The sequence below is a fragment of the Perca flavescens genome, chromosome 10 (assembly GCF_004354835.1).
Source record: "Perca flavescens isolate YP-PL-M2 chromosome 10, PFLA_1.0, whole genome shotgun sequence".
Lineage (NCBI taxonomy): Eukaryota > Metazoa > Chordata > Actinopteri > Perciformes > Percidae > Perca > Perca flavescens.
This window is the reverse complement of record NC_041340.1, coordinates 27530176-27543149: the sequence shown is the minus strand read 5'-3', so window position 1 is coordinate 27543149 and position 12974 is coordinate 27530176. Positions and strand designations below refer to the sequence as shown.

Here is a 12974-nt window from a genome sequence, read left to right as displayed (position 1 = left end):
ATTATCACTTCTCATTGATGAGTGTCAATCATCTTTCATAACGGGTAGAAATATAATCACACCAGGTTGTTATTAGAAATGCTGGATTAGCCTGTTTATTACACAAGAAGAAGCACCCTTCTTCACATTTTAGATTTTTTTTTTTGAGGAGTCGAGGAGCTATCAAATTATATTGTCCCTACCTCAAAGCTGTCAACACTTATTTGACAAATGTACAAACACATTGTGCCTTGATTGTTTGTATCACTATTATACAGTAAAGAATAAAAAAAGATATATATATATATATATATATATATATATATATATATATATATATATATATATATATATATATATATATATATACAGGCCAAAAGTTTGGACACACCTTCTCATTCAATGTGTTTCTTTATTTTCATGACTATTTACATTGTAGATTCTCACTGAAGGCATCACAACTATGAATGAACACATATGGAGTTATGTACTTAACAAAACAGTGTGAAATAACTGAAAACATGTCTTATATTTTAGATTCCTCAAGTAGCCACCCTTTGCTTTTTTTGATAACTCTGCAAACCCTTGGTGTTCTCTCAATGAGCAATGAGGACAGACTTACAGACTTCACTAAAGTCATGACAGCAAGTGTTTTTAATTAAATAGTTCTGAGTAGATATTAGTTATTGAAATACCTTTCTTATTTGTGTAATTACCAAAGAGACTCAACGTGCATATAATTTTCAACTAGTTTTTGATTTAGCTTTGTGAATATGGAACTTAGCCTACCTAATATAATAATAAAGATTTACAATATTACACAAGTTCCTATCTTTACATTTGAAGTAGGTGATAACATCTTTCCCTTCAACTGTGATTGTATGTTCTGTGCATTGACATATATATAAGGTTTTGTGTCATTTTCTTTTCAGAATGTAGGCAGTGGTAGATGCTAGATCGGATCCAGACCTGGATGTTATTCAGGCCCATGCTCTGAGGATTTGTTTGGGGTCGATGAAAACTGCTCCAGTTTGTGCTTTGCAAGTTGAGGCAGGTGAAATGCTGTTGTGGCTCCATAGGAAACAGCTTATGGCCAATTATTGGATCAATTAAAAAGGCCATGATGACTGGCATCCTACAAAGAGGGTATTGGAGAATTGCTGGGAGAGGGGTAAAGAGCGAAAGGCAAGTTTTGGATGGATAGGTGAGGAAATAGCAGAGCAGATGAAAGTCCAGGAAATTGAATTTTGCTCAACTGTTCTGTGGCCTGTGATGCCAGCCTGGATGCTGAATATTGCTTGTGTAGACCTGGAGTTGCTGAATATTAAGCGCAAGAATAAGATAGTTGACATAGTTCAAGAATATTACGATTATAGAGATAGAAATTATGGTGGTTATGTACAGGTTTTTACTGATGGATCGAAGGGGGCAACGGGGGCCGCAGTGGTGATTCCCAGTTATCAGACTGGAGTCAGTAGGAGAACCTCAGACTATTTAAGTGTGTATGCTGTTGAAATGTTAGGTCTTTTGTTAGCTGTACAATGGGTGGAAGAGGTGATGATGCGCAATGTACTCATTTGTAGTGACTCAGTGTCAACGCTGTCGAGTCTCAAATCAGGATCAGCCAGGAATCACCAAGAAATTGTGTATGAAATTTTGTTTACAAATTCAAGGTTTGTTGATCAGGGTGTGAATGTGGTGTTCATGTGGGTTCCTGCTCATGCAGGTATACTAGGTAATGAGAGGAGGTAATGAGCGAGTGGATGAATTGGCAAAGGAGGCGGTTAAGAAGGGTGCTGTGGAACTGAATACTAAACTATCAAAGTCAGAGGGGAAAAGCATTGTGTGGGAAGAAATTTCCAGACAGTGGCAACAGTGTTGGGATGGTGGAAATAAGGGGAGGGAATTGCATATGATTCAGGCTGAGGTAGGCCAAGGAGGGATGAGTTAAAGTGGGTTTAACCGACAAGAACAAGTAATTGTCAGTAGACTGAGAATAGGTCACAGTAGATTAAATGGTACACTTTTTATATTGGGGAAACATCCGACTGGCCAGTGCAATGTATGTGAGGTAATGGAGACAGTGGAGCATGTATTGATGTCATGCAGGAAATATGTCCGAGAAAGAGGGGTTATGTTTCCTGGACTACGGAAATTAGGTTTAGGTGAACTCAGGATTACAGATTTTCTTGAAAGTGCTGTTATTATGAATGGAAGGAAATATCTATTTGCGTTTTTGAAAGGTACTGGTGTTTTTAGGAAATTGTAGTGTATTGGTCTGAATAAATAGATGTTGAGAAATTGTCAATAGGAGGCAGTAATGCAACGACTTGGATGCCAACTGCCGTTAAACTCTAAAGAAGAAGAAGAAGAAGATCGGATCCACTAGACGTGTCGACATCAAAGGACGTGGCTCGTGGCCCGCCTTATTCTGCCTCTGATTGGCTTACCCACCCTGGTATTCGTACTCTAACCAATACCCAATCCTCATGCCTTAAACTAACTACGTCGATCATTCTAGCAGATCCGATTTAGGATTCAACTTTTGGGAACTTCAATTTACCATAGACAGTATATACAGAGCCTGTCTATGGAGAGCCTGTTCACTCCCTATTAGCCCCATTGTACCAACCCGGAATTTTCCCGAGAGTGGACGTTCTCCCATTATTAGACATTCTCTGGTATATAGCAATTTACCAATTTACATGTATAACCGCCCTTTCCGGCCACGTGACTTCTGGGATTGTTTGGAACCGCGCGTCTTTTGGTGTTGGCGGGTATCAGTAGATTCACTGCTGTAGAGCCTCCTGGCTGACAACAGAGATACTTTACCGCTCCAGATACTCATTGATCTCTCTATTCCTTACAAAGAAAATGTCTGACTGGACCAGAGGCAGACGAAGTGACTCTCACAGCAGCAAACCTGAAAATAGGTACGTTTCGAATGCTGTGCTTTCAACGTTACTTACTTAAAACACCTTTATTACGAGCTTCCATTGTGTGTAACTTAGCTAGTTAGCTAGATCGCGTTAATGGATGGATGAACAGACGGCCAGAACAATCGGAAATAGGAAGCAGATGGCGGGAGAAACGTTTAAACTAAGGATTTCTATTCTATTGGACAGCGGAAAGCTGGTTTAAGTAACGCTAGGGGTGCAACTTACGTTAGCTCTGGTCCGTGCCTCTTATGTATCCGAGGTAAAATAAGTTAACCATCGGTTTCTCTAAAGGCGAAATAACAACCCAGAAGCTTCTCTAAAAACAGGTGACGTTGCCACGGTTCTGACGTTACTTTCAGATTCGTCATGACTCGTTTAATGGTAAAAAAAACAACAACTAAACAATCCGTTTGCTGCGTTATAACAAAGCGTGTAACCCTCTCCTAAGTGGCGACTGTTTCTTTTCTAGCTAGCCCGGTGGCCGGAGTTCCGGCGGGCTGCCATCTTTGTTTTGATTTTTGGAAACCTTAGCATTAATGTTAAGTTGCTGTATCTTGCTGTAATAACGTTACACATTTCAAAACTATGTCGCATACGGTCTGCAAGCTAGTTCTGCGTTTGCCGCGCTAACGTTAGCTAGCTAGGTAGGTTTAGGCGCTTGCTTATCGCCTTTTTTATTCTTATTGGTTTGCTCGAGACGGATAGAAACGCTAACGTTAGGGGGAAGGTTACTTCAGACATGCTTGTTGTAACGTGTGCTTGTATGTTTTTAATCCAAATCTTTATTCCCCCCCTGCAGGAAACGAGGGGTCGACGGAAGCCTGCGGGCCAACAGAGAGACAGGTGGTAGCGGTAGAGAGAACGGCGGCCACACCGACGGCAGCTACAGATACTCTGAAAAAAGACATGCTAGGTAAGACTACACACTTACAATAGAAGTGGATATTTTTTTGGATTGGATTTAACTTTATTGTTGGAGCACAGTAACTGAGACCACGAAGTGCAGTTTAGCATATCACCAGACGTGCAAAAAAAGTATTTACAAATGTATAGACAAACAGTATGTGGTAGATATTAATATCAAAGTTATTTAGAGGAGGATGAACAGCAGTGTTTCCTCTAAGTCAGGGGTGTCAAACTCAGTTTCACTAAGGGGCCACACTAGAAAATGAGAATCACATTAAGGGCCAGACATGTTTAGTTTATTGACATGCTTTTTATTTAATTGAAAGTCCAAAAAGGGTGACTATTGTTGCATGTCTCATACAGCTTTTGTCACTTACAGTTTGGTCCACAAAAGTCAGCAAAAAAAGTTCCTTCATAGAGTTTAGCAAATCGAGCTAAAAACAATGATTACATATTTTTATAAGGACCGGTTTCGCAGGCCTGAAAATGCAAACTCGCTGCTTCTGTGGGAATTTCAGAATGTCAAAGTCGGCAAATCTGCCAAATTCTGTTTTGAGTGTCGCGTGATTACAGTTTGAAAACAGTTTCTGTTCTTCAGCGCACATATAGGCAGGCCAAAATTTGTAGTGTACCTAAACTGATATGTGGGCCGGATCAAAACTCGCATGGGACAGATTTGGCCCGCGGGCCTCGAGTTTGACACAAGTGAAGTGGTCTAAGTTGACTGCTTTGGCCTGGCGAATAGGCTGGGGCCAAATTTAATACTTTGTTTCTTTGAATACTTTTCAAAATCCACAAGAACCACTCTTCATATCAGCATGACTTAGGTCCACCACACAGCACTTATTTAAAGAAAATATGTCACCTTTAAAGCTGGGTTGCCTGTTTACTCCCATTTTTTTTCCTTCTTCCAAAACTGTGGCGAAGAATGGCAGGAGCTGAGTTTTCATTGAAACAAAATGATGTTGGTGTACAATCTTCACAGAGAACAATTAGGGCAAAACGGCAGCCATCAGTTTTAACAGAATATTCTTTTGGTAAAGCTCAGCTAAAAACACGGTCGGTCGGTTAGTGTGTTGTTCACGCTGGACTATCAACGTTATCTTCACTTCACTTGTCCTGCTGTTTAAAGGGTTCCTGCGGATCCTTAAAGTTCTAAAATGCATTGAATTTATTAGTCAAAAAAGAAGGCCTTAATTGATATTAAAGGAACACGCTGACTTATTGTGACTTTAGCTTATTCACCACAACACGCACGGAGATGAGAAGGGTATGTATGGACTTGTCTAACTCTGGGGGATACGGTGAATAAGCTGAAGTCCCAATAAGTCGGCTTGTTCCTTTTTTTTCTTTTTTTTTTAATCTATTTTGTAAGTTATTTACAGAATGCCCCTCGCTTTAATGTAACGGTTCACATTAGTAGCAATGTGATGGAATATAATATTAAATAAATTAGCATATTATATTAGCTTTTTATTGCATTATTTCTTGATATCAGTTGACAATGTTCTCATAATTATGTTTTATACCTTTCTAGTGTACATCGCAATATTTTCCAATTATTATTCTCCTCTCTCTTACCTTCTAACGCATCCTTTTACATAGTCTAATTTGACGACGTTTCATTTCCGGTATTGTTCAGTTGCCGCCGAAAATTCTGCTGGATGTCCCTCATTTTGGCCGGATGGCCATCGCTCTCTTTGTGTTGGCGTTCTAAACGCCGGTGGATTTATGAGGACTATGGTTAACTGCTCCTCAGATCTCTGTTGGAGCGGCGCTGTTTCTGCCTCCGGCGCTTAGTGCTGCCCAAGACATTGTGATTGGTTTTAAAGAAATGCCAATAAACTAGAGCACGTTTTTCTCCCATCACGGAATGCCGTGTGGGCTAGCCAGACCCTCCTTCGCAGCGCTGTGGAGGAAGGTCTGGCGATGTGAGACTACCTTTTTACATAGTTTAGCTGCAAAACTGTACAAACTGTCCGATTGGTCGCGTGGTATTCTTCGCTTGACACTCGACACAATGTATTGGAAATGGTACTCGGTCAACAAAGTTGGCAGTGTGCGGCTACATCTGCTGCCACCGTGGCATCGCAAACTTGTATTCCCCCTCCGTGTGTTAATGCGGGTATGTACCTCTTGTGCTTCCTCCCTAGTTTCACCACTCCAGAGAGCACAGGCCCGGTGTCTCGCTGCAGCAGACCGGCTGACTGGGGCAGCCAGGTAGATGACGATGAGATGAGGAGGGATGTACACAGAGACATGCAGCGGTAAACAAACTCTGCTTCTTGTTTTTATTTATTTTTTATTTTTTATTGTCTCTTGATTCATTCAAAGCCCACTTTTTATTGTGTGCCAATCTTCACTGACTGTGTGTGCACTGTGTCCAGTTACAGGAGGAGGATACTGGGTGCAGAGGTCACCCAGAGAGAGAGAAAGACCTCATCTGGCTCTTCTGAGAGGTATGTCACCCTATCAAGCGACTTTGAGTTCTTGAAAAGCGCTATATAAATTCACTTTATTATTGTCTATCGCATGTCGGTCCCTTTTCACAGCCTGTTCAGGGTGGAACTGTTGCGCGGTTATCCCGCCTCGCCGTTCTGTATTAAAGGCACAAACACAGAATTGGGGCTGCAAGACATGAGGAAAATATGCAATAACGTTGAATATCGTGGTAAAGATATCACCTGCAATAAATAACCAGATATTAAAGTGTACTCAGTTCTGCATTTCTGCTGCTCTCAGTATTCAGCTAAAATGCGACAAATTGCTTGTTGAGTTTAAAACAAATGAGAGGACCTAATTTCCAACGTTCTTTTATTTGACAAATTGAACATTTGAATTGAAAATAAATAAAAGGCGCCACTAAATAGAGAGTGACAGTTAACATTTTAAAGTGGCATTTTCTTTTCAGCCATTACAAAAAAAAATCAGTTTAAATTATTGTTTTTGTATCATTATTCTCAATTAAATGTTCAGCCATAATATCCATATTCATTCATCATTGCAGAGTCTAACCAGCTGTACACACACACACACACACACACATTCAAAGTAGCAGGCTCTCTCTTCCCCCTCCCAAGCTTGAAGCTCGCAAGTGTGTTTAGTTGAGCACATCATTTACATACGCCTCTCTGATCATTATTTTCTCCTGTTACCACTATACTGCCGCACAACCAAGTACGTTGTTTTCCTGAGCGATGTCTTTCGTCATGTTGCGTTCAAGTCCCGGTACCTTGGGAAACTTCCATCACGTTGAATGCTAAAGCTGTTGTCTGCAATGATTCACCTCTTCCCACATTTGTTTAAAGAGGACATTTTCATAAAGTGACCTAAGCGTCCTGAATCCCGGGGGGGCGTGGGGCCACACTGCTGTTTGAAGTTTCCATTCACAATGTCGTGCCTTTTTATTATTATTCTTTGAGTCTGTATGTGTGAATACCCCCCGTCTGTCTGTCTGCAGCTGTGACTCAAGAGAGGGAGAAAACATGGAGACCGATGAGGCCGTGTTGCTACGGCGCCAGAAACAGATCAACTATGGCAAGAACACACTGGCCTATGACCGATACACCAAGGAAGTTCCAAAGTAGGTCCACACACACACACACACACACACACACACACACACACACACACACACACACACACAAGCAGTACAGCACTGCAACTATTATGAGCACGTGTGTGCGACATAGAACAATAATAAATAAGTAGAACCTTGACTTTGGACTGTGTTTTTCGTGACGCGCCGAGACTAATTCCTTGAATGTGCAAACCTACTTGGCAATAGGGCCGGGTATCGCCACTGATTTTCCCCAAATCATTAGATTCCGATTCACAAGGTCCCGATTCGATAACATTCATTCATTCGATTTCTGATTCCGTGTCGATTCTGTATATTTCAGCCCATTTCTTGCTGGGATGTGACAGATATTCTATGATTTCTACACTCTGAGTTTTAAGTGACCTTTCATTCAGATATCTTGAGGTGAGAGCGGTCAAGGGACGTCCTTTTTAAAATGGCCATGACATTGTTTTTTTTTTTTTTTTTTTTTTCTCGCCAAAATGTAGCCCATCTTTTGTTATTTAACCGCCTTCCCCGATGGATTCCTTAGGTCTTCTAGTTTCATATGATACAGACAGAGATCCCTTCTGGATTTTATGAATCGATATTTGATTATTCAAATGAGAGAGTGTGTGTGTGTGTGTATATATATATATATATATATATATATATATATATATATATATATATATATATATATATATATATATATATATATATATATATATATATATATATATATATATATATATATATATATATATATATATATATATATATATATATATATATATATATATATATATATATATATATATATTATATATATATATATATATATATTCATATTCTGATCTTCTCCGTTTCTATTTTTTTTTTTTTTCTACCCCTTTTGTTTCCAGACACATGCGTCAGCCGGGTGTTCACCCAAAGACTCCCAATAAGTTCAGGAAGTACAGCCGTCGCTCCTGGGACCAGCAGATCAAACTGTGGAAGGTCAAACTGCACGCCTGGGACCCCCCAACGGAGGATGGCCAGGACAAAGTCCTTGATATGTAAGAAGATATTTGGCCTCCGATCGAGAATGCACCTCAGTCTCAATCAGCTGTTGGGTCATGCTCATGTGTCGTTTTGTCCTCTTGTTCATCCAGAGAGGAGCTGGATCTTGGTGACGTAATGGACATTGAGCTGGACTTCCCAACCTTGCCAGACTCCCAGAATGCCTCTCTCCCCGCACGCAGCCTTTCACTGGAGGTGAGTTTGATTGAGTCATTATCTGTTTAGTCGAGTTCTATCAAATCCCCTATTAGATCTGAATCATTTTAAAGCCATAAGAAATATATTCAAGTCAAGTTTTTCCCATTTTGAAGTAGCAAAAAATGTTGAAATAGTACAAAGCTGCCGGTAAAACCCAGCGTTAGAACGTTAGAGTACGGCCTCTCTCTCTCTCGCGCTCATGCACGCTCGAGACACACACACACACACACACGGACTGCAGCGTACAGTTGAGTGTGGCGCTGCCGCCGACTCGCGGGGATCGCTCTTTTTTTATTTATTTTTTTTTGTCTGAAGCAGAAAGCAAGACCTAACTTTAGTTTCAATAATATTAAACAAAGTGAAATGTTCTCCCCTCGTCTTAAAATGGTCATAAATCAATACGAGAGCAGCCTACTTCCTTGTTTACTGCTGCAATGAAATGCTTGGTTACGTTGTAACCTTGGTTCTCTAAGTAAAGACTATTTTTCCAGTCACATTTCTTAAATCTCGTTCTTGTGAACTCAATCCCGTGTCTTACCAATGAGCTGGGTGTCTCGTCACACCCCTAGTAGTTACGCTTTAATTAATTATTAATATTCTAGGTGTCTGACAACATTATGGAAAGGATTTCTATGGAGGTCAACCGGTCTGTTAAAGAGTGAGACCCTTTTTTTTTTTTTTTTTTTTTAAACATAAAAACATCTGCGAAATTGGGTTCGCTAAACCCACCAGACTCCATGTAAATGAACAGTAATTTTAGCATCGTAAAATACACTTCATTCAAAGTCAACGGAAACAAACAAAAAACCCGCTTTGGGAAGTCTTTCCATTTTTCCAACCATCACAACTCTAGTTTTGGTTGAAATAAACAAATTTACACACAGATTTGAAAATATGTTTGATGTGAAAATATGTTTGCTCTATACCCGCTGAAAGTATTTCTTTTTTAAATGGAGTCTGGTGGGTTTAGCGACTTCAGAGCTGTTTCTGGTTAAACAGAAAGGTCTCAGAGGTTTTTAAGGTCCTTTCCATAATGTTGTCAGACAAAACGAGCACTTTTGTAAAGGTAAATACAAGCTGGACAATTGGGTCCAGGTTGAAAAAAAACATACTTACTAGGAGTAGGGGAATAAAATCAATACAGCATAGTATTGCCATATTTTCCGTGGCAACACTGTATTGATACCCAGACGCCAAGTATCAATCTATTATTATGTGTCGGTCAGTTTGTCTGCTTGACCATCCCATTTTGCAGCAATACAATTGAAGTGAGATGAACAAAGAGACATTTATCTTTTTAGATAAAACCGATGTTGACAAAGTTTTCCTTTTGGGGACATCATTTGAAATTGGGAAAAAATTTGAAGTTGGAAAAAAGTTAGTATATTGCAATATGTTTTAAAGTCTCAATAATATTGTATTGTGAGGCCTCTGGTGATTCCCCACCCCTAGTAGTTACACTTCGAATCCAGTACTAATAACTACAAGAGTTGGACAACCTCATTTAAAGCAGGGTGGCGAAAAATAACTTAATGAAGCAGCTTTTTATTTAATTTTTTAATCGAACTAGATTGATTTTGCTCTCTTGTTTTGACCCTGAAGGGTCAGGAAAGATTGTGGCAAGTCCCTCCCACCCTGGACTCTTTAACCCTGGACTTTTTAAAACACTCCCCTCTGGGAGGAGGTTGCAGTCCATCAGAACCAAATCCTGTAGCCACAAAGCCGTTTTTTCCCAACTGCAGTCGGCTTTATTAACAAGGCCCGGGATCCCCGCTGACACAGGGGATCCCGGGCCCAGCATCAGAAAGCAGCGCAGACATTTTAGTGGCACCGAAATCCGCATTGCATTTTAACATGCGCCGTTCATGTGAGAACAAAGTTGCGTTGCCTGTATCTTTTCACGGCAACCCTCCATAGACATTTATCAGCCTACTTTTAAGTAACAGCGACTGTAAAAAAGGTATTTTACACTATTATTATGGTTACACTTTGCAATTGATCCAAGGATCACACGCATTCCGAACCTTGAGTGTCTATACGTACTAGTCTATATCCTTGATGTTCCACTTCCGGGATTGCTCCGTTGCCGCCAGAAAATCGGATTTCACTCATTTAGGCCAGATATTGGTTGCCTTGGGCTTCCTTTGTGTTGGCATTTTAAACTCCGGTGTATTTCTGAGGACTATGGTTAACTGCTCCTCAGATCTCTGCAGGGTGAATCCAGACAGCTAGCTAGACTATCTGTCCAATCTGAGTTTTCTGTTGCACGACTAAATCAACTTTTGAACGTACACTTGTTCCACCAAAACAGCTTCCTTCCTGAGGCTATTTTGCAGCCGCGGTGTGGCTTTTCTCCGGTGGCACCGCCTTGGGTGGCACCGCCCAAGACGATTGTGATTGGTTTAACCCTCCTGTTGTGCTTGGGTCAAATTTGACCCATTTATTTAAAAAAACAAAACATAAAAACTTTCTATATCATAAATGGGAGTTTCTTTCAAAGAAACTGTCCAAAAAAATAAATGAATAAAGTGCATGGTTCCCTGCAACAATTACTCTTCACAAGTAAAATAAATGATCGGTTCACTACTTTCATTGAATTTGGGTGTTTTATTCAATTTTATAGCATTTGAATGAAAAAAAAAATTATAAAACGTTGAAAAAAAACGTCAAAAGCGCAGAAAGAAATCGACAAAAAAAATCGACAACACAAGGGTTAAAGAAATTCCATTTAAACCAGAGCACGTTTTCCTCCCATCCCGAATGCCGTGTGGAGTAGCCAGACCCTCCTCCAGCGCGCTTTGGAGGAGGATCCGGCAAAGCGAGACTAATCGTCACGGAGCAACCATGCTCCGTTACACCACTACTTTGTAAATGTTACTTACTCGGATACTTGCAATAAATCCTATTCTGATTCTGCTCAGGGTGAAGACTGCTCGGGTACTCCAGTCAAAGTACAGAAGACAGAAACCACAGTGGAGCCTGACATGGCGTAGTTTGTCATGGAAAATGGAGAAAAAGAAAAAAATGGTTTTGCTCCCCCAGCACTCTGACTTGTCACAGCCCACCGTGTCTCCCAGAAGGACTCTGTTCCAGGTTGCAGCTACTTGACGCTGCTGGAAGTAACTCGGCGCCCTGCACAGCTTCACAGTGCTGTGTCTGCGTCTCAGCTGATAGTTACTGGTTCAACACTGTAGCATCTTTAGTTTCCATTTATACTAGTGCTCCTTTATCCAATGGTTGGGACCTTCTTTTTTTTCCAGATCACTAATCTGCTCAGGGAGTCTTTTTTTTCTTTCTTCTTTCTTTTATGGCAGGATTTTACAGTTGCATGTTTAATCACACTTCGGTCAGTTGAAATGGTTTAGGATATGGTGTTCGCCCAAACCACTTGTAGCGCTGATCCGTGGCCTGGTAGGGCAGACATCCAGGTTAGTTGATGTCCATTATTTGCAAATGCTTGTACTCGCTAAATGGAATGAAAGAATAGATAGAAACTGACCAAACTCAAAGTGTTCTTCTAAATCGTTTTAAAAGAAAGGCAAACCAAAGGCAAAGTATTTTCATAATTCAGATTGACAAGATTTCTCTCCCCCCCCCCCCTCCCTCCAAAGTATGTACAATTTTTAAATACTGAAGAACATTACTTCTGTCATCTTGGGCTGTGATTTGTTTTTATATTGGTTGTTTTTTTTTAAATGCTAATGTTACTGTGTTTGTTGTTGTTTCTTTCATGGTGAAGACTTTCAAATAATAAAAAAAAAACTTGAATGTCTCATATTGCCTTTTATTACCAGAACTTTATGATAACCAGCACTGTACATTTTGCTGCAAGAGTACAACAATTGCATTTCTTCCATTGCATGTGTCGGATTCAGTTTTATTAAAGTGAGGGAGTGTAGAGTGGGTAACCCTTTACTTGAAGCTGTCTACATAAGAGTGACATGACACTGTCATGAACACATGAACCTTAACTCTAACCATAACTTGTCATGACAAAAACTGAATGACACTTACTAAACTTACTGATCCTCGCCCCTGCTTCTGGCCAAAGCCACAGAAAAAAAGAAAGGAAAAAGGAGACGACAGAGGTTAAGTTATTGGAAGTTGTTTTTTTATTTTAATTAACAGAACAAATACAGCCCAATCAGGTACAGTGTAAAATCTTACTACGAAATTACAGTGCATATCTTAGAGGATATATACATAAATGAACAAAAGAACATGGGGCATGATATACCAGCAAAAAAGAAATGAACAAATTCAAAAGAAAATAAATCAAAAGGGCAATTATTCGATAATGTTTATAAAAGAAGCCAGTTTCCCTGCATTCT

The 12974-nt window shown here is 40.0% G+C and overlaps 1 protein-coding gene across 2 annotated transcripts; it reads left to right on the top strand.

The window, feature by feature from the left end:
* Positions 1-2469: 2469 nt before the first annotated feature.
* slbp (stem-loop histone mRNA binding protein) lies at positions 2470-12250 on the top strand. 2 transcript variants are annotated; one of them, XM_028589403.1, is made up of 8 exons: positions 2470-2912; positions 3718-3831; positions 5978-6091; positions 6218-6283; positions 7285-7407; positions 8289-8441; positions 8538-8640; positions 11565-12250. In XM_028589403.1, exons 1-8 carry the CDS (start codon positions 2854-2856, stop codon positions 11634-11636), a joined length of 804 nt encoding a protein of 267 aa, XP_028445204.1. In that variant the 5' UTR covers positions 2470-2853; the 3' UTR covers positions 11637-12250. The 2 variants fall into 2 exon arrangements, with proteins under 2 accessions (XP_028445204.1, XP_028445203.1); XM_028589402.1 differs by having other exon boundaries at positions 2479-2912; positions 6212-6283.
* Positions 12251-12974: the final 724 nt, after the last annotated feature.